Source organism: Corticium candelabrum, chromosome 1, assembly GCF_963422355.1.
Source record: "Corticium candelabrum chromosome 1, ooCorCand1.1, whole genome shotgun sequence".
Lineage (NCBI taxonomy): Eukaryota > Metazoa > Porifera > Homoscleromorpha > Homosclerophorida > Plakinidae > Corticium > Corticium candelabrum.
The window spans coordinates 6,084,472-6,106,657 of NC_085085.1; the positions used below are offsets into that span (position 1 = coordinate 6,084,472).

The 22,186-nt window shown below is 40.9% G+C and overlaps 2 protein-coding genes across 2 annotated transcripts; both read right to left on the minus strand.

Moving 5' to 3' along the window:
- Positions 1 to 8,866: 8,866 nt before the first annotated feature.
- Positions 8,867 to 10,446, minus strand: LOC134185715 (tigger transposable element-derived protein 4-like). Its single transcript, XM_062653613.1, has 2 exons — positions 9,174 to 10,446; positions 8,867 to 9,123 (listed from the first exon to the last, which is right to left on the minus strand). The coding sequence occupies exons 1-2, from the start codon at positions 10,444 to 10,446 to the stop codon at positions 8,867 to 8,869; spliced, it is 1,530 nt and encodes a 509-aa protein (XP_062509597.1).
- Positions 10,447 to 17,501: 7,055 nt separating this feature from the next.
- Positions 17,502 to 20,253, minus strand: LOC134185807 (probable serine/threonine-protein kinase DDB_G0271682). Its single transcript, XM_062653719.1, has 6 exons — positions 19,998 to 20,253; positions 18,591 to 18,909; positions 18,383 to 18,528; positions 18,273 to 18,319; positions 18,072 to 18,215; positions 17,502 to 17,557 (listed from the first exon to the last, which is right to left on the minus strand). Exons 1-6 carry the CDS (start codon positions 20,183 to 20,185, stop codon positions 17,502 to 17,504), a joined length of 900 nt encoding a protein of 299 aa, XP_062509703.1. The 5' UTR covers positions 20,186 to 20,253.
- Between the last annotated feature and the right edge of the window lie 1,933 nt (positions 20,254 to 22,186).

Sequence of the window (22,186 nt, forward strand, 5' to 3'; positions counted from 1 at the left end):
GGTCCTTGAACCAACTACTGTAAGAAAGACCGCTACCTGTTGTGCTGACTCGTCCTTGTTTCCAGTTGCGATCATGTATACTGCTCCATCCTCTCTGCGTAGGCTGCCCACGAGGAGGCCTTTATGTTGAACTCTTCTATTCTGCCTAGGAGACCTTGCTTGACGCCCCCTTCGGTCATCCTGACCTCGTCGCCAAATGTAGTATCTCTAGTGGTCTATTCAAGATGTAGCCAAAGCGCGCCTAGATACAAGATCGCTAGCACTGGACACGTGACCCCCACATGAGAGGAACGTGCTGTATAGTAGTCAAGTCTACTTTACAACAATTTCAGTATGACAGAGGCTGAAGCCAGTTTAGAAAAAGAGTCGTGACAGGTGCATGAAGTGCGCGCACTTTCCCGGCAAAAAAACTGTAGTGCTGAGCCTTTCCAAACTTGAGGACTAGGCTATAGCTACGCTACGGTAAGCCCATGCCAGTATGCTTGCTTATTGGCCTGCCCTAGCGATCTAAAAAATGATTCCCCACCGCAGACCTGCCGTCTAGGAATTTCCTAGAATTACGCATGCAAGGCATGCATGATATTTATGCTAGCCGTGAACTTACTCTTTGCAGGTTATTGCCTTGAAACTTGAAGGTGGTAAGCTTCCTCAGTGTCTACCCTTGAGAGTGCACATGCACCAAAGTGGCTATCGAGACTGCTGACGACTAATCTTAATTGATTAACTGTTTGAGTCTCACTAAAGGCGTGACCAAAGGTCAATCTAATTTGCTGGCGACTAAGTATACACAGCTATGTATACAAGCATTTCTAAATGCAACAATTTTAGATATACTATAGCCTTCAAAGCTATAAGCTTGCAGCAATTGTTGTGTATTTCGTTTCAGTTAAAGGGTACGTATATTCGTTTGCCATCTAACTCGAAATAGCTAAGTGTATTGAACAAGCAATCGTAATGATTATTTTTGGCCTTTGCTAGGATCTCCTTTTGTTGGTAAAAAGCTAGCACGGTTTGATGCTAATTAGTGAGCTGTCGTCAGCGATACAAACATAGGCGGTGTATAGCAACAGGTGCATGTAAGTCGAGTTTACAGCATTATTGTACAGTACTGCAAACTTCTTTCTAGTTACGAGCCGGTTCTCACGTGTATTTAGTTCCTACGCATGCACTTAATTGTTTTGTTACTTGTCGCTAAGCTGTAGACCTACCATCCCACACTATCAGTTCAGCGATCAACGCTTTGTAAGTTACGTTGTTGGGATATAGAAATCATCGCTGCCACGTTCCATCATGCAAGACACCTTGGCTTACGTGTATAGAATGCCTTTTCATCGACCACGAAATTTACTTCTGCTAGATACTGTACTCGCCGTCGTCCACCCAGTTCGCTTTTCTATTTCTAACATGAATAGAAAATAGAGAATAGAAAATTGAAATGACCGAGGACACTAGTGCACTACGCACAGCGGGAGTCTCAGCGGGGGTCTCAGCGGGGGTCTCAGCTGGGCTTCCATTCGTACGCGTGTCTCAGGAGATTACATTTCCAACACCCAAGAAGCTGTTTGTTTTTACTTTACTTTCCGTCACGTGCCAAACCACGTTGGCAGCTCTTGACAACTCCGCTCTGACACACAATGTTGTGCCAGTGAATACCTCGGTCCCTAGCTGTATAGGTACGTGCATTGTACACAACACGCTACCTTTACCGTAGATGAACTGGTAGGAGGGATATGCTACGAATATCTAGCTCTACTACTAGGTACTGTACCTAGATAGGCTCCGCCCTAGCAGATCGCCGAGTTGGCAACTGTGCACGTGGTGTAGAAGTATTACAGACTCGTTTGTTGTGTAAGAAAAATCGAGGCACAATTGAAACATTGAACCCGTCAACCTATTACAAGTAGTAGAGTACGCGCTTTCACGGGCACACTACACGCTACCGTACAAGGGTGAGCGTGGTATTGTCTAGCAGGTCACATTTCGTCACACAACTCACCAAGCAAACAGACATGCACGTCCATCGTTGTACAAAGCCTTCTGAACTCTATTTGAAGTCAACTCAACTGAACTCTATTTGCTCAACTCAACTCAATTAATTAACTCAATTAACGTAGAACAGTGTGCGGCTACAACTGAAAGAACATGGTCATACATGTAGCTAGTCAGCTGCAGCTGGCTAGAGCTAGTTACTAAGTAGACTACAATGCCAATGCTGAGTCAATAGTGTTAGACAATGATTGTAGAGTTCTACCGTGTCACTCAGTGATCTCTGGTCACTGTCGATGCGTACGTTCATATCTGCAGTCAAGATGCGTGGCAAGAAGGCACCAGCACCTTGGGTTGCGGCAGATGGAAACACAATTGGTAGTTCTGTTCCGACGAAATGAAGAAATGTGACCTGCTATAGAGTACCACGCCCACCCTTGTACGGTACCGTGTAGGCCTCGATTTTTCCTAGACAACAAACGACTCTGTATACTTCTTCACCACAGTTGCCAACTCGGCGATCTGCTAGGGCGGAGCCTATCTAGGTATAGTACCTAGTAGTAGAGCTAGATATTCGTAGCAGTTCCCTCCAATCAGTTCATCTACGGTAAAGGTAGCGTGTTGTGTACAATGCACGTACCTATACAGCTAGGGACCGAGGTATATGGCGTGCTACCAATGCCAAAACAATTGCTGCAGCACTAATACTCAGCACTAATATAATGAGAAAAAAACATTGTGTATAATGCATTATGCATATTGCATTGTGTATAATGCTTTTTGTATAATGCTTTTTATATAAAATGCCTAGTGAATAATGCTGCACGAATACGCAGCACTAATACGCAGCACTAACATAATGGTCCGAAACGCGAGGCATTATCATCACACAAGACTGCGCAAATTTTTACTTCAAACACACATCCCGGATATATAGCCCGGACACGCATGGCTCACCATCATGATTTAGTAGTTCGAAATGTGTTGTTATGCTAACAGATCGTGGGAATTGCGCTTTCTCTGCGAGCAGTTACCACACTGAGTAAGCAAAAGTGGCAGTGAAAGGAGAGCCCCAATACGGGGAATGCTGGTTGCTACAAACCGTTTTCTTTGCAGAAATCGACTTTCTCGAGAAAACTGTTGACTCCAGAAAAGCTTTACGTGATGCAGTTATTATACAAGACGGCAGAGGTTTGTACATTTTGCTAATTAATTGATATTAGTTGATGAACTAATTATTAATTTATTAGAATAAAGTATTTAGTAACATTAAAGCACAATTTATGTATTTATGGTAGTATTTTTAACCTTAAATGTGATTTAATAAATAGTAATTTGTAAATTTATAAGTGTATATACAGTAGTCGACAAAAGTATTTGCTGGGCAAGAAAAATCAAGGGTTTTTCAGTATGTCTGTGTTTGGGTGGAAGCTCAAGATACTAATAAAGCGACTTCTTGGTCAATATTTGTCATGCAATGGCAAAATTGAGACTAATTGGTACAGAATTGAGTCTAAATCAGTTGGTTGTTGCAATTTAAGATTATAGTTACAACCTAGTTAAAAGCCGATTAAGTTTACATTACAACTTATCAAAGCATATTCAATGCAAACAATATTTCAACCTTTGAAACAAACTAACTTATCCATTTGTGCTCATATCAGCACTTATTTCCATTCTGGAGGCCAGAATATGATGAAAAATCAACAAAAAACTACTCGGCAAATACTTTGTGCACTACTGTATATACTAGTAACTATTACAGAAGAACCTGTTTATTAATCATGTACTCTGCTGTTACCGCAATTAATTTGTTTGCATAAGAAATGTATGGCAAACAGACAGGATTACAGGAAGTTGTTGATCTGGATGGTCTAGTCTGTTGCCACAGAACACAGTTTTTTCATTAGCCTAAAATACATAGAAATCAATCCATGATCCATTTTAACAATAAAATTAAAACACACACAATGAAGATGCCTATTTCTCTAGTGGGTGCACAGTTTGCTGGACATAAACAGGAATGACTTGTTCTGAACACTCATTCTGAACACTCTAACTACAATCTGTTCCTCTCTTTATATCAAGGAATATGAACATAGACAGTTTACTCAACTCAAAAAATTTTGTATCCTTGTACAGTTTAGATGGCATTAGGGGTATTTGCTTTCAAACTTATTGTCAGATTGTGGTTTCTCTTTGCTCTCTGGTGGATTCGTTTGGAGATAATGTTTCTGTTGAATATGTTGGTTGTAGTTTTGGCTTTCATGAACAAACTTGGACATCCTGCTGATGCTGGACGGGTAGAAAAGGACTTGAAGTGTCGTCTAGCTACAGCAGTAGGTTGCACTCGAATCTTATTCTTTTGTTTTCTGACTCCCACCTCTTTACCAAACATATGTTGCCTCGTAGTTTCCAATAATTGGAACAAAACCTTTCTACTGCAACTATGAAGCTGTCTGTGACATGACTTCCATGCAGCCCTTCCTTGATATCTTTAGTGACCTGTAGTACTCTTTCAATGACGTCCCTTGACTTTTCATAGCTTCCTCTGTTAATTGGTTGTGCTTGATCTCTTTGAAATGTATTGCTAAAATTAATGTTGTCGTCAGCTGCAGTTGCCACTTTAGTTGTATCACAGGAACAAGGGACAATTTTTTCAAAGGAACGTTTGATATCTTCATCAGACCAATTCACACTGATGGAAAGAGACTTTAGATGTTCTTCTGCTCTTTAGTGGACACTACTGTAAAAGGAAATGGGTTGGCAGTGTTGTCCTATTGCCACTGCTGCAAAAAGCTGACGGCCTTGAGGCGAATACTTTGGGATAGTATTGACACTGCTTTTGCGATACTTTATTGCTGCTGCAAGTTGGTGTTTGCAAGGTTGACTTTGCATTCCGATGGGACAGGTGCACTCACCCAGTTGTAAGTCTACTATCCACGTTCTATTCTTATCTGACTGACTCACAACAGTGTAAACGTCTGGGTCATCTGTTGCGACAATGTCGTCAGATGGAATGGTGTGTGCTTTCACTCCTGTCACAGTAAATCTTGTAGAGACAAAATGATCTAATCTGTTTGTGGCAACAGATATTAAATGTCGCTGGTAATACAGTTCGAGAGTCTGTGTGAGAAGATTGAACATTTGTACCGCATTCCAAGCTTTATTCCTTTGGAAAAAAATGTCTTTTATGATGCGTATGCTAGCCTCTGAATAATTGTTAGTATAGTTGCCTCTTTTGGGAAAGTTCTTTCGGAAACACACAGCCCATTCTTTCCTTCGTTGCCAGTAATCACCTAGTCTCTTTTTGAATGTCTGAAAAGGGCTTTTGTCTACTTCACATTTGATTTCAGTCAGTGCTTGCTCACTTGGGGCATAAACAAGTCATTTTGTTAGTGCCATACAGGTAATTCTGTCTGTGCCACAGATACCAGAATTTGAGCTCCAAAGCCATCTCCATGTACTTTGTAAAAAATGAAAGACACATAGGTGTAATTCTGCTTGAGGCCATGTACTCTTTAGAGCAATCCGTTCGCTTGCACAATCATCTGTCAATAGTGTTAGTGGTCCAAGATTTGGGCCTCTTCCAAAAAATGCACACTTGGGCAGTATGTGCACAGTGCTGTAAACCCTGTTGACTAGGTAACAGCATCTTCACTGGATGTCATAACTGCAGCAAGTGGTAGAGCTCCTACGGATGTGCCGCAGCTAAGTATGAACACAGCTGTGTTCAAGTTATCCAGACTGGCTGTTGAGTCAAAAAGACTAGCTCTGCGCTTTGTGTGACCATTTCATGGACTCTGGCCATGCGAGGAGTGACTAGAGCTAAAAGGAAGGGCATGGCATCAGTCTTTCTGGTCTTTGGTTTAGGTTCATCCATATTCATTGCAGCTGGTACTTCATAAGGTTGAAGAAATACTCGCCCACCCTCTTTCTCGTGTTCCTTGTTGTATCGTTGTACTTCTTCGAGCAGTCGCTCAAACATAGCCTCTCCATTTTCTGGTCCAATGTTGTCTGATCGCCATTTTCTAAATAGGCGTTGAACGTCTTGTACATTTGGGTTTATGGCTCTGTCTGCAAGAGTGCTCTCAACTTCTCGTGGATCACTCTTCAGTTGGAGCTGGGTCAACTATTCATGTCTTGCAGAGGCAGCAGAGCTGCCAGACTCAAAGAGACTAATGTATGCTTTTTTCACAGCTTTTGTGACTGGTCTAAAGCTGAGCGCATGGCCACTGTGGATTGGGTGGTTATGTGTGTACTTCAGATTGATAAGGCAAGGATATTCAGGGTGGTCTGAGATTTTAGATGCCTCAGGTGGGTATACCCTAACTATTAAAGTGCTAGGACACATTGACTTTTTGTCTCGTGTGGAACAATGGATGGTGGTTTTCTTTAGTTTACACTTGCTTTCTGTGGACATTTGTGACATAGGTTTCTGTTTCCTGTAATGATGACAATGACGAACAGTTTTAAAAACGAACCGTAGTCCTTTTGATCTGAAACCAGTAGTGATTCGATTGGTGATTTTTGAAACCTCTTCAAAATGTTTAATCCACTGGACAGCTGCAGTTTCACAATTGGCACTTGTCCATGCTTCTAAAGTAAAATTGCTTGTTTCAGCTCCTAGGAAGCTTTCCGATTCATGCTGACAATAGGAGTCAACAAAATAGTTGTACTGCTGAGGGAGCAAGGGTATAATACTGGTAGGAAGGCCTGAATCAGATTTGCATTCGTGTTTGGCATCAAGTGATTGCTCTAGATTGGCTTCACTGGTAGTTTGAAATTGTTGAAATGTATCTGTGCTTAAAGTGCATGTCTTCACATAAACTGACTGTTGTTCTACAGCAGGCATGGAGGTTTCACTGACATTGTCAGCTTCTGTACTCTGTGAATGACTCTCATTAGAAGTGCACCAGGTTACATTAGACAAGAAAGGATTCCTCTTGCCAGCTGAAACAGCCTTAGCGAGAGTGAAGTTTTTTCTACCAACTTTGTTTGCTTTGTCAGGCATATAGCAGGAGGGCTGATCAGTAGTTGCTTTGCATGGTGAGGCTGCTGAAGAGTTGCATTTTTCTCCTGAAACTTTGGTCTTTAGTGTTTTACTCAAACTTAAGCAAAGCTTCCGGGGTTCAGGTTGCTTGAGATGGTGGCTTTGGATTTGCTGAGACTGCAAGTTTTCATCAGCTAATATGGACTTATCTAGGATATTTGAAATTTTAATTTGAGCAGAAAGCAGCCATACTGCCAAGGTATTCCTTAGGTAGTGAGCATAATGGCTTGGTTGAAGGTAAAGTTTGAGTTTTGCTTTGTCACAATAGAAGGACAGCTGTGGTGAACAGATGTATGCCCACAGATTCTCTGGAGAAAATGCTGCAACTGCCACAAAAACAAAGGCAATAAGCCCACAAAGAGAAGAATATGTTTGTATTGGGAAATTTTTGCTATGCCTTGAGCATGCATGTTTTCCATCTTTGTCAAATGTTGGCCTATGCATAGGAATCAAGTCATGAATGTCCACTCTTTCACCTAAGGCAGTGCTTAGATAGCCCAGTGTTTGTATTAGTTCTACCAACAAGTTGCTAGGAACTGGGTATCCCAATGGGTCACCATAGAAGGAAGCTTTTGAATTCAAATCTAAAGCAACCACTGTCCAATGATTTCCACTCATCAATGTATTTGATCCAACAGAAGATCCAGTTATGGCATCAATTTGTACGTGGACAATCAGGAATATAAGTCTAATCTTCTTTCTGTTGTTCAGAGCTGATGCTATGGATTTGTTCAACGTGAATTTGCAAACTTCAGGTAGCACAAGGCAAAGACAATCTTGTGATGAGCGATTGAGAAGCGATGCCATACCTTCAAGCAGTGTATCAGGCAACCATCTGTCACATGCCAGTCTAGACATTTGGTAGCTAGTCACGTCACCAAATGCCACAGCAGAGGCTGGCTTGTGTGATAGAATTTGTTGAAATTGCTGTATCTTGCTCAAGTTCAAGAGTTCAAGATTCAAAGTGTCAGGAATGTGACAGACCTCGTTGAACCACTTGTCTTCTTGAATAACCTGTGGGAGGACACCACTTAGACAGGAGTATGGACATTTAATTAATGAACAAACTCATTCAACTCAAAGTATTTTTGTTACTTTACTGCAGCTAGGTGGCAGAGTATTAATAATCAACATTTGTAGTTGTGAATTCAGTTAACATGAGTAGTGGTGAGCTAATAGAATTTGTGGTATTCTGGACAGGAACAAATTTCCATGCATATTGGTTAATATCTACACTGTCTAAACAAAATAGTGTAGGCACACTTTAAAAGAAGCGTGCTTTAGCTAAGGTACTTAGCAAGGATATGTGGTACATGTGATTACAAGTAACTATGTCATGTAATGTACAATCTCATAATTAAATGGGACATGAAATGCTAACTAAAATCATCTAGTCACTTAGACAGAACACTATATTGCATAGGAAAAGATTCAAAAATTTATCTGAAGAATGAGATGCTTAATATTTTGCATTGTGTCTAGGATATGTGAAGAATATTGGAATGTAGATCAGGGAACAACATGTCAAAGTACTCTCTAGCAAAATCTAGCGACTGCTGTGACATTTCTTACCAGATTTATGATGTTTGTTTACCAGTTTACAATGCTGTATACGCATAACTCAATCTTAACCAGTTATAGTCATTACCAGTTAGATATACAGTCAACCTCACATTTAGCGACATCTGAAAGGGCATAATATTTAGGTCGTTATTTGCGATGTGTCGTTGAACCCAATGTACACGTTTACGCACAGTAAATGCCTTGTAGAGGCTTACTAACAGGTTTGACATTTATTTTAGTTTAATATATCAACTCGCGAGCAATCTAGTTTTCATTTATGGGTTTAAAGTACTGTTCAATGCGCTGTTGCTTTTGGTTTTTGAAGTATTGGTCCACCATATACTCACGAATATTTGCCAATTTCAGGCACTCTGCCTCTGACCCTTGAATTGTCCGAAGATAGTCCAATGCTGATCCAATGCTTGTCATAGCCTCTTTGAACGATGGTGGAGGAGAAGTATCAATTTCTTCGACATCTTCTTCGTCAGAGCTAGTGCTTTCATCGAGTGGTTCTCTTGTTTCTGGAAAGACTGTGTCTAAAATATCATTAACGGAGTGGAGTCTCCCTCACTGCTAGGCCCCACAGCAACACATTGGTCTACGTCAACGAATTCGGTCCAGTCAATCCCTTGTGTGAGACCAGCATCCTCTGCGTTGCTCCAAAGCGGAAAGGAATGCGGAAGACGCGGCTCTTCCACTCCTTCACCCACGCGACGAAATCCTGCGTGGCAATAGCAATTGCGAATGACTTGAGCATCAACCAATTCCCATGCTATTTTTAGCCACTCTAAAGCGTGAAGAACGTTAATTGCAAATGGCGTTTCCGTTTCGTAGCAGAGCAATCGCTTCTTCATCAACAATCGCCTATAGTGAAACTTCAAGTTCTTTATAATGCCTGCATCCATTGGCTGGACTATAGACGTTGTGTTTGGAGGAAGAAAGAATACTTTCACGTTTGACAAGGCAACCTGAGGGTGGCCTGAAAAATTGTCAAGAATCAACGCAATTTTTCTTTTCTGGCCAAGCATTTTTGCGTTTAACTTTCTCAGCCACGGCTCAAATAACTGCTTCGTCATCCAAGCAGTTCTGTTAGCATCGTAAGCTACGGGAATGTTTGCCACACCGCGAAAGCAATGTGGTTTCTTGCTTTTGCCAATAGCAAATAAAGACAATTTTTCTCCCGTAGCGCTGGCGGTGACAAGAATTGTTAGGCGTTCCTTAGAATGTTTTCCTCCTCGGCACTTTTCACCTTTGAATGCGAGGGTTCTATCAGGCATGAGTCTCCAAAATAGCGCAGTTTCATCTGCATTAAAGATGTCGTCATCAGAGAATTCTTGTCGAATCAATTCCAGCTGATTTTGCACCCAATCAGCTGCAGCATTTTTGTCAGCTGATTGACTTTCGCCGTGCATTTTCTTCGATGCTATCGCATTCCTCTTCTTCCAGCGATCCACCCAATTGAGATCGAGGCAATTTTCGTCAAACGACTCGTAAGCAGCAACTTCTCTTCTTTTCAGCTCTTTTCCTATTGCGGTTGCCTTCGTTAGAATCTCCAGACAAGTTATCGGAGTTTCTGGACAATTGGCTCTAATTCGACGAAACCACTCAAGCAGAGCAGCGTCGATCTGAGAATATCTCGATAACTTTGAACTCTTAGCACCTAGGCTCGTTCCGTTGGCAACTGCTTCTTCTATTCGACGCCTGTCTTTGATGATGCCAGCTAAAGTACCGTGAGGGACGTCGTACTTCTTTTCCAACGCATTCCGTGACACGCCGGAGTCGAGTTCGGCCAAAATCGCGTATTTTTCTGAGAATGACAGCCGTTTTCGCTTTCTGGAAGCCATGCTCAAGACACGTGATCGGCGCATGCGTTACAAAATTTACATTGGTCGGTATAAACGAGGAAATTAGTACTACACTGGACAGTTTAGACAGGTCGGTAAATGCAATTTGTCACTATATCCGCTGTCGCTAAGCCCGAGGTAGGAAGACATATTTAGTACTACCTTCTTGATAGGGTAAAACGTTTCGGTCGTTAATACCGATGTGTCGCTAAACCCAATGTCGCTAAATGTGAGGTTGACTGTAACAGTGTACGCTCTAGATGTTGAAGAAAGTAAAATGATCGTGTTTTGTGCTTGTATATACGTAGTTCCATTTGTGGTCAGTTTGAGCATGGTATACTATAAGATACTGTGAAAAAGAGGAAATTGTGGAGGGAATCATGCGGTTTTGTGTGATTGAAGCTCATCGCTATTCCACATATATCACACAAATTAATTTTGCACTATAATAGCGCTTTTCCCTGAAATTGGACAATGTTTTCCTCACAACTATTTCTTCTTTAATGCATATATATATATATATATATATATATATATATACTGAGCACTCATGACATTCAATCTGTAGCATATGGGTATAGTACTGAGTTGCAATTAAATAACAACCTGTGTTGTAGTTCTGTGTGTACAACGTTGCTATAGATACTCTTTCATGGAACTGCTACAAGTGTGCTTTAGCAAACTACTAGTATTTAATTAATTAATTAATTAATTTCACGTACATACCTGTGAGGCAATGGATTTGGCTTCATGTATTGCCAAAAACTCTCGAATTCCCTCAAGGTGAAACACTCCAAATAAGAATGGACCAGCTTGAGTGTTGTCTCCCGCCTCCTGATTGATGCTACCAGCCAGATTTCTGCAGACAGACGCATTGGGAATCATTGGGCTGCTGTGTGGGTCGCTGAAGTGAGTGTCTTTGGACACAGTGATCACCTGGCCCTTCTCTGGACTCACATTGGGAAAGATCAGTCTCGCACAATCTTGCCTGTTTAGGTGTCTAACGGACCTAGGTGCGTTGAACAAGAAGTACACGTGATGAGTGCAGATAGAGCGTCTTGTAGTACACACACGTACGTGTGCATACGTACGGCTTCAGTATCTCACCTGCCCTTGAATGCGGTAAGAAAAGAGCTCGGAAAATTGTCAAACATGTCGCGAAATTGAAAAGAGCGCGAGATGGGTCTAAACGTACACTTAGCTGGAGAGCTTTGGCGCGAGAAAAGTGAAACCTGCACGTGCATGACAAAGAAGTAGCACGTGCAGATGGTTGCGCTTTAACATGACGTCTACACTGATAAACACCGGAAACACCAAAATTCGCTAGTAGGCCTTCATACATGTATGTTTAGAGTTGTATTATGCGCTCACCTCTAAGTGGTGGGACTATAATTATATTATAACATTGAGAGTTTATATATATACCAAATATATATATATATATATATATATATATATATATATATATATATGGCTCCAGTGCTACTCATGATCAGAGTTTCCAGCCAAGCTACCATACCTGTTAGTGATTGACCAGTGCCAACGACACCACATTGCTCGCCAGTGCTCATCCCACACTTGAACTTCCAACCGAAAGTCCCAAATGTTTCCACTCACCATAAACAACTTTCATAATAGAGTTACAGCTACAACACACACACACACACACACACACACACACACACACACACACACACACACACACACACACACACACACACACACACACACACACACACACACACACACACACACACACACACACACCTTGAATGTTGAACCTTGAATTTGAAGTCATTTTCCCAGTTGCGGTAGACCATAGTAGAGTGTGAGTGTACTGTAGTAGATTGAAGATCATTGAAACTTCGGTTACATAAATAATATTTTTATATCACAAGACTGATCAAAAACCAGAACATATTTTGGGGAAACCAGCTGTGGCATGTGCAAAAACATTCCCGTACATCTCTGTATGACCAATAGCTCAAGTGGTAAGTCATACATTTAATGAACAAGCAGACATGATCTCTTACTTTCCAAGTGACTTGTGAGGTATTTAATTAACAACGTATATGTATCATCAACTGCTCCATCTCATCATAGTAAAGAAACACCGTCCTTTGTTATTTATCAAGTTTTGAAACCAAGATTACTGATTTAACAGCTAACCCCCATGTAATTACATGGAACCCTATCTGAGAGCAACTCCCAATCTAACAGCCAGGGACACAATGAATGACAGATCGTTCAAGTGAGCATTATAGATATATGGTAAATAGATACACACATGATGTCTGCAAATTTATTCAGAAATCTCTTTCAGCATGGCTGGTCTCCCAAAAGATCCTGCAAATAATCTATCAAATTTACAAAGTACAATAGCTAAAGCACTACCAGTCAAAATGCAATGCAGCTATACAAACTTAGTTGCACTCATTTCTTCAGAAAACTGGTCACAGTAGCTCCCTAAAGAAAAGGAACTTTCTGTGTAACTCTGTGGAGAATCTCAAAAGATGAACTAAAAATTCAAACCTTCTTTGACTTACAAGCGCAGTACATACAACTGAGACATTGCATGCAAGTACCTTATCGAGATCCAGAAAATGTTAATTAATTGAAACACAGATGACTTATGCCTAAACCACACATGTAATTCATCTACTGGCAGGTGCAATAATGGAAGTTATCCAGGTTACTCATCTAGAATCTGCAACAACCAAAATCAATAAATATTGATCACATACAACATCTAATACTAAAACTCTATTCACCAATCAATATTGACCATATAAATTAAAACAAATGTCCTGGATTGTTCATATTCCTTGATATAAAGAGAGGAACAGATTGTAGTTAGAGTGTTCAGAATGAGTGTTCAGAACAAGTCATTCCTGTTTATGTCCAGCAAACTGTGCACCCACTAGAGAAATAGGCATCTTCATTGTGTGTGTTTTAATTTTATTGTTAAAATGGATCATGGATTGATTTCTATGTATTTTAGGCTAATGAAAAAACTGTGTTCTGTGGCAACAGACTAGACCATCCAGATCAACAACTTCCTGTAATCCTGTCTGTTTGCCATACATTTCTTATGCAAACAAATTAATTACGGTAACAGCAGAGTACATGATTAATAAACAGGTTCTTCTGTAATAGTTACTAGTATATACAGTAGTGCACAAAAGTATTTGCCGAGTAGTTTTTTGTTGATTTTTCATCATATTCTGGCCTCCAGAATGGAAATAAGTGCTGATATGAGCACAAATGGATAAGTTAGTTTGTTTCAAAGGTTGAAATATTGTTTGCATTGAATATGCTTTGATAAGTTGTAATGTAAACTTAATCGGCTTTTAACTAGGTTGTAACTATAATCTTAAATTGCAACAACCAACTGATTTAGACTCAATTCTGTACCAATTAGTCTCAATTTTGCCATTGCATGACAAATATTGACCAAGAAGTCGCTTTATTAGTATCTTGAGCTTCCACCCAAACACAGACATACTGAAAAACCCTTGATTTTTCTTGCCCAGCAAATACTTTTGTCGACTACTGTATATACACTTATAAATTTACAAATTACTATTTATTAAATCACATTTAAGGTTAAAAATACTACCATAAATACATAAATTGTGCTTTAATGTTACTAAATACTTTATTCTAATAAATTAATAATTAGTTCATCAACTAATATCAATTAATTAGCAAAATGTACAAACCTCTGCCGTCTTGTATAATAACTGCATCACGTAAAGCTTTTCTGGAGTCAACAGTTTCTCAAGAAAGTCGATTTCTGCAAAGAAAACGGTTTGTAGCAACCAGCATTCCCCGTATTGGGGCTCTCCTTTCACTGCCACTTTTGCTTACTCAGTGTGGTAACTGCTCGCAGAGAAAGCGCAATTCCCACGATCTGTTAGCATAACAACACATTTCGAACTACTAAATCATGATGGTGAGCCATTCGTGCACGTGAGAATGGTCTACCGTGCACGTGCAAGTTAAACTTGTCCGGGCTATATATCCGGGATGTGTGTTTGAAGTGGACCCAAAAAAATTTGCAAGACTGCACTGTTTACGCATAATGTATTTTGATATTTGACCGAACTGCGAGGTATTAGCATTGTGCAAACTTCACACAAGTTCAGTTGCGTATCTCTAGCATTATGAGATTGAGCAAGCACTATAGCCTAGGCCCATCTAGATATCTATGACCCGAAACTGCGCGGGAACGGGCTGCATGATGCTGAATTATGGTTGCCACGTAGGGGATCTCATGCAAGAGTCTTTATGCCAAATGTTAGATACTGCGTGGACAATTTTAAAGGTCATTTCTAAAGGACTTGAGAACAGGCAGCGGGTTTACAGCAGACAGAGGTAAGATTAACATCTAGGTGCGAAGTCTGGTGTCTGGTCTACTCTAGCGTAGGTCTAATCGTCACAACGCGACACTGTCAAGATATGTGCGCTTGCTTGTGCCTTAGTCTCGCCGGAACAATGTAGGCGGAGATGGTCTGGCTACGCGAGCCTATGTGCCCTCGTAGGCGTGCGAATTTTTTTTTGGGTCCACTTTCTTTAGTGCCCAGATAAACGTCCCGTATACGCTGTAATCTGCACGTGACGTTGGCAGAAGGAACGTGATATGGTTGTATTGTTGTTTGCGTTCGTTGACTACTGCGCACCTTGCGACGCCACACCATTGACGTTGCTGAAGTGGTAGCTGCGTCGTAATTTTCGAACTCGGAGGCCATCAAAGCACATGCGTACAAAGTAGCTATAGCAGGTAGGCTAGACGTTTCGTCTACCTTACGTTGTGATAACTTATTTTTCTTAGTTCATAATTCAGCAGAAATCTGCGTCAGTGCACTTGCATAGCAAAAGGAGCTGTTCCAACTTTCAGCTGTTCAACCAGAGACCTCTTCAAACTGGTGTACACGTAATACAGCTAGCAATCTATTAAAATATGCAGACTACTACAGTATTTCCCGCCCAATTATCCTGTTGGGGCAACCAATTATACGGTTGGGGCAACCAATTATACGCTTCGGACAACCAATTATCCGATTGGGGCAACCAATTAGCCGACTCATGGTTTTAATTAGGAGCGATGTAGATATATGGAACAGCTGGTTACAGGAATAATAGCGCGTACTGACGGATGTTGTCGCCGTACTGCTGCACCAGTAAACAGGGTAATTCTTGTTTTCGCTATTAATTAATCGCGGAGGAGAAATCATCAGTAATTGTCTGGTAATTAATTATCGCCCACCAGCGCGAATGACCACACAGAGACATGGCGCAGTTGCAGTCGTTGCAGCGAGGGTCAGACTTTTGTCACAGCAAGATGGTAACTTCTGCTAGATTTGTGTCCTGACGCACTAGAGGACTTAGCAGGTGCTCTAGGCCTCAACGCGCTTTCTAGCTAACATGTACTCACCGTAAAGCTGAACATGCAAGCAAAATTAGAGAGAATATGTACTGTAGAACTCAGCAGAATTAACAACCACGCTACTCAAACACACTTTGATAAAGTACATGTTACGTCTACAGTCTAGGTAGCTCTAAACTCTCCAGGTCGATCGCTAGGCGATTGTAAATTTGTTTCACTCAGAGTTGGACGAGGGAGCGAAGCTGAGAGTGTCGGTGGTGCAGTGGTCTTTTCTCTCAAGTCAACGAGACTGATGCGAAAAGAAAGACAGCAGAGCTGTTCAGTTACGGCACGCTGCAGCTGGATCCTCACATTCACTTGTGTAGTAGCTTAATTGTCATAGCGTTTCCCACGATGCTATCAATCTGCATCAGAGAGAGTTTTGAATGAGACCCAAAACACTGAACAACTAACCAGCGATGCAAGGTGAGAGTTTCATTCGCGAAGTGTACAGCTTGCCAGAGCGACATCGGATAATTGGTTGCCCCAATCGGATAATTGATTGGCTAAGTCGGATAATTGGTTGCCCCAACCGGATAACGATTGACTGAGTCGGATAATTGGTTGCCCCAACCGGATAATTGGACGGGAAATACTGTAGTAGCTAGACTACAGTACGTATAGTCACGTAGACATAGATTAACTGTTTAGCTCTTTAGGAACATTGCATGGGCTTACACGTAATCTATACCTTACATTGTATATCTATAGTAAACATGCTTCTAAGTATAAAGTTATAATAAAGTCTGTCAAGCATTTTTGCTGTTCTGCTGAATACTGGCGGACAGACTGTGCTGTCTCTTTATCTTTTCTATTCGCTTCGGCATCACATACCTACTGACAGAAGGAGTTGTGTGAGTTGTTCTCCTACTATTAAACACACTGGGGCGGCCAGCTTTTGCAGGAACAGAGCTTGAATTTTTACGTGTTTTCGTCTGCTGAGGGCTGTAGGCTGCACCCGAATTCTTTGTCTGTGCTTTGTTATCCCGGTATGACAGCCAAAAGTGTGTAATGCTGAAACCAAACGCTGTTGCGTGGTCGGTGGATGTGTTGATTTTCCTCGACATATCCAGTAGTTTTCACAAAACTTTTTAACAGCTGTCAGATACCCATCATTATTTGTTATGTTGGGGGCATGTCCAGTTTCTAGGTCAACCATGACTTCATTGAGACTTGTTTTGACTGTCTCGATTGTCTGATTCTTGTCTTCACCACTACTGGGTATTTCAGTCTCCTTCATGGTTGTTTTCTGCCTTTTCTGTTGGAACAGATCATCATTCAGCATAGCTGATTCTTTGAAAGAATGCCGTATGTCTTCATTATGCCATTGAATATCAACAGAGAGGGACTGCAAGTACTCTTCATCTGACTTTTGGTGAAGACTGCTGTGGAAGCTAATGGGTTGGCAATCTTTTCCAAGAGCTACGCCTGCAAGGAGCTGGCGTCCTTTTGGGGAATCAGTTGGAATCTTGTTGATGGTGGACTTCATGTATTTTGTTGCTGCAACGAGCTGGTGTTTACATGGTGTTCCATTGTATCCTACCGGGCAAGAGCATTCCCCTAGTTGCAAGTCTACTATCCAGTGGTTGTGTGGATCTGTTTGGCTTCTAACCATGTATTTTTGCATTCACAAACATACAGAATAGATTTGCTTCAAGATTCCCTCTAGCATAGTTACAATCTCTAGTATTAAAGCACAATATACCAAAAACACGTAAGCACTAATAAGGCCAGGCAAACTTGATTCACAGTTTATTGTCCAGCCTTTTTCATGAGGACATGCAGGCAGTCATTATTTATAGTATGTCAATAATAATATGTTTGCAGTTACAGTAAACTATCTAAACGTATTACCATCAACTGGCACTAGAGCTCTGAATTGTTCGCTATCAAGTTTGGCATGTACTTTTAGTACTGATAAAACCTGTTTTATTATATTTTATAATATTTCAACAGGCGCTGGTTGATTCCGTCAAAAAAGCACAATTATGACAATTAAGATAAAATACTTCAGAGCTCCTGGGCAGTGCATGTCAGTTCAGTTGAGCTCCCACAGTGAATACAGATAGGTCCATCTGATCCATAGACAGTGTCATAATGAATAATGAAACTTATTTTGTTTCCCATAATATGATGCGGGCGGTGACGATAAATTGTGAATCAAGTTTGCCTGGCCTAATATATCATTCTGATTTACCATCAAAGTCTAGCCTGCAATCAGTTCGTCTATCCCAACAACGCACAATGATCTTTTTGTATGTCTCAATATCATAACCATCACTTAGTAGAGGTCTCTGACCAGCCATAACATTTGCTCGTATGATGGCATAAGAAAGGTTATCTAGAAAGAGAAGCAATTGTCAATATATTGATGATAAGCAAACAAAACATGTACAACCATAGAGTGGTTTCATTTCTTTCAGTTGCCAAAGAACCATTGCATATCTATAAATAAAACAGGTGATACTAGCTTCTAAAAAACAAATGTTATCAATGATAATGACTTACGAGTAAACATCAACTTTCATTTCCTTATCCTTCTCTACAATCCCACTAAATATTTCAGGTGCAGTAAATGCCACTGTTCCTTCAACAACCCTTGCTGTTTCTGTTGAACTTTCTTGTAATTTTTTTGCTAGTCCAAAATCACTAATCTATAAGGTGTTTTAAACATGAGGTTACTAATATTATAACAAATGCCAGTTTTGCATCTCACTTTACAGCAGTAATTCTGGCCCACTAACAGATTTGCTGTCTTTAAATCTCTGTGAATAATTGGTGGTTCCAGATTATGTAAATGTTGCATTCCTTTGGCAATGTCTAAAGCCATGCAAACGCGACAACTCCATTGCTTAATGGTAGAATGGTCGTTTACTCCAAACAGCAACATATTTTCCAAATCCCCATGTTCTACATATTCCATAACAATTGCATAATAACCAGACTCAATGCACAATCCCAAGAAATGAACGATGTAGGGGCAATCAGTAAGGCAATGCATTATATGTGCCTCCCGCATTACATCCGCCACTTCACTGTCAAACACAAACATACATTAATTAGTACAGGTACTGTCTATCCTCATAAGGTTAAACTTCAAACATCTGCAATATGACCATTGATTGATTGATTGATTGATTGATTGATTGATTGATTGATTGATTGATTGATTGATTAATATTGATAGTATTTATATTTCACACCAAAGGGCACAGTACTCATATATGAAAAAAATTAATCCAAAAAAAGAGAAATTGCAAAGTAGACAATCTATTTGATACCTCTTCACTATTGCAAAACCACCTAGACCTGACAGATGTTCATACTTGAGATGTTCCTTCCTCTGTGTGGCTACAAAAAATTTATAGGGTTATGTGGCTGTCTCACCACACCATTCAAATTGTGTAATATGCCTCGTGCAAAAAATAAAGCCTGCACTCAGAGCACCTTTCAGATGCCTCCTTAGACTATGCTTGACCCTTTTGTGTACAAATTCTCAAAAATCCATCTCAAGTCCTTTAGAAATGACCTTTAAAATTGTCCACGCAGTATCTAACATTTGACATAAAGACTCTTGCATGAGATCCCCTACGTGGCAACCATAATTCAGCACCATAAATAATTGACTGTATAGAATATACTCTCTTCCACTCATCTTCCTCTCTAGAAGCACGCCATAATATAGCACTGCCTTTACCACTATAAAGAATTCCCTTGGCTCTTGAGATTGAGTCACTTCTCACACCATTCCACATTGAGCCCAAATGACATAAAGACTCCTTGGTATGACACCACGCTTAATTAATCAAAAATCTAGTTTGTCGTCTTTAGCTTAAAATGACAACATTGTAGGTATAATTAAACACTGTATGGCGTTTTGTTGTTACTATAAACAATGTAAACCCAGAGAAAATAATAAGATCCTACTATGCATATCAAAGGGCATACGTATCAGTAGAGTCTCTAGCTAGAGAGACAGCCATCGCGCAATGCTTACGTATGTACCGAAAGACACAAACTGGTGTCATTACACTCAGTTAAAAATGTAGCAGTTTCTAGCCTCCAAGTTAGACCTTAATTACAGAGCTAGAGAGACACTCGGCGATGGCCCGTATATATCTACCTGTTTTGAAGTTTAGCAAAAACTTTAAGAGCCACTACTTCATTAGAACGCTTCAAACGTCCCTGATACACGACGCCGAACCCTCCAGCAGCGACAAAGTCCTTGTCTTCATTGTAAGCGACTTCCTGCAGTCTATAGATCCTGGGATGACTCCTCGTGGAACCGTCGACGTCGTCTCCGTCGCACATCACGCAACTTCAGGAAGCTAAACAAGTCGAGTGACCACCGAACGGAAACCCAGACGGAAACCATGCAGTAAAGCTCGTGAAATGAGCCTGTGTTGGTCCTAACGTACGCTAAAGGGTGTCACGCGGCTCTGGTAGCTACTACTATAGAAAGAACTGACCGTACACTACTGTAGTATAGTAGACTAGTGGAGAAGCTTTGTTAAAACTAAGAAAGCGTTATTACTCGAGGCCCGGATATCCGGGCTCAGGGTACAGTAGTCCTCTGGCGACCGACCGTACGTATGACCGTTATACTCGATTGGAGCAGATGCAAATGAAGGTATTCCGACCAATAGACGAGAAGTGGTGTCATTACCGACTAATAGACGAACGTGATGTCATCCTAGGGCTCCACCTCCAGGGGCGCCGAAAGCAAACGAACACTGGTACGGCCTAACGCGCGCTAAAGGGCGTGACTACTCACGTGATCATTCCCAGGCCTCGGACTACATCCCGTTTGTGTCCATATCTTATTTCTCTTTTTAGATTACGTCATAAGCATGAACTGGGCTGAAGAAATATATTAATTATTAATTAGCTATATCGTTAGACAGAAAGTTTGCGGCAAACAGCCTCTGGCGGAAGCACACATTTTGAAAACTGGTCCGGCGCCCCTGACCTCTCTTTGTTTGGTAGCTGTGCTACGAGAAATCGGCCATCGGACGTCCATGATGTACATGGATTTAGTCCTTAACATTGGAATTAACGGGAAACCTTAGCTGAGACTAGTGGGTTGGGCTAAAACCTTAGTTTAGCACTGTAGTGCTTCTCTATTCAATAAAATTGCAGTGTCCGCAGAGTATCTATTGGTGTGCATCTTTTATTCTGGATCTTTCGTGCGAACGGGATCCGAAAGATTTCTTGCAAATGGGATCCGAGCCGTCTGCTGATCCCGACCGCTTAAGCCTCTTCATCGATAGCAATGCAACGTCTCTATTCTAGCAGATGTACCGTACTACGGCCGCGCTCTTTAATTATGGCAAAGCGGAGGTCACCATTGGCATAATGCTTTTCACAGTGCCAAATCCACCGAAACAGGTCATAGATCCCTTTCCAACTACTTTTTGCGTACTCTAAAAAATAAAAGAAAGTAACGAAGAAGGTAACAGAACAAGTTTAGAGTCGCTGCGTTCTTTCCTTGTTTATTACAAAAAGGATCCCGTTTTGCAAGAAAGTACCTGCGAATGGAATCATTTTTGTAGTAAAGCGAGGAAGTAACGCAGCGGCTCTAAACTTGTTCTGTACCTTCTTTTTATTTTCAGAGTACGCAAGAATAGTTGGAAAGAGAGATGACGTCATTATATTTATAGGCACGTGATAGGCCGGTAATTTTTGGCCTAGCTAGTCAGCCTTGTCATTCTTAGTTAGCTATCAGGGTGGTTGTTTCCTGAAATAACCAGTCTGGCACACAGTCCGGTTCCGAAACAGGAGGTTGTACAGTTTGCGCCATAATTATTGAGACTCGATCTTCCAGTTTTTCATACTGTCTTGGCAAAAACCGCGAAAATTTAGAAAATAATTAATAATACAAACCAACGAACAAATTAAGACACACAAACAAACCAAGACAATTAACATTGTTCTCACAGTCAACCTTTCTCGCTACATTCCACAGCAGCAGTGCTAGAGACAAAAATGCTGGACTTGCATTAATTAATTGTCAAACTTGCTATCCAGTTCACCAATTTTAATGCGTGCAAATTTTTGAATTTCCTCCTCTTCGAATTCAACTGGTGAACACGTTTCGGGACAGTATAAAGTAGGATGAACACTCTTGCATATCTTCTTCTCTTCCATGCAGTGTTATGTACACGAGCTACTTTGTATAGCATTACGGGAGGTAAACAATCATACAGCAACAACACAAACAGCACAATTAAACAAGGACGAGTTTCTTTAGTTCGAGTGCGAGGAACTGCCAGCAAACTCCTTTTCACTTCTCGTGTATGTTCCACTTCTCCA

Coding starts and splice junctions, on each gene's coding strand:
- LOC134185715 (XM_062653613.1), bottom strand. CDS start 10,446: ATGGCTTCCAGAAAGCGAAAACGGCTGTCATTCTCAGAAAAATACGCG. Junction 9,124..9,173: donor TGTTGCTGTGGGGCCTAGCA/GTGAGGGAGACT, acceptor CAGTCTTTCCAG/AAACAAGAGAACCACTCGAT.
- LOC134185807 (XM_062653719.1), bottom strand. CDS start 20,185: ATGTGCGACGGAGACGACGTCGACGGTTCCACGAGGAGTCATCCCAGG. Junction 18,529..18,590: donor GCCAGAATTACTGCTGTAAA/GTGAGATGCAAA, acceptor AACACCTTATAG/ATTAGTGATTTTGGACTAGC. Junction 18,320..18,382: donor ATGAAAGTTGATGTTTACTC/GTAAGTCATTAT, acceptor TTTTATTTATAG/ATATGCAATGGTTCTTTGGC.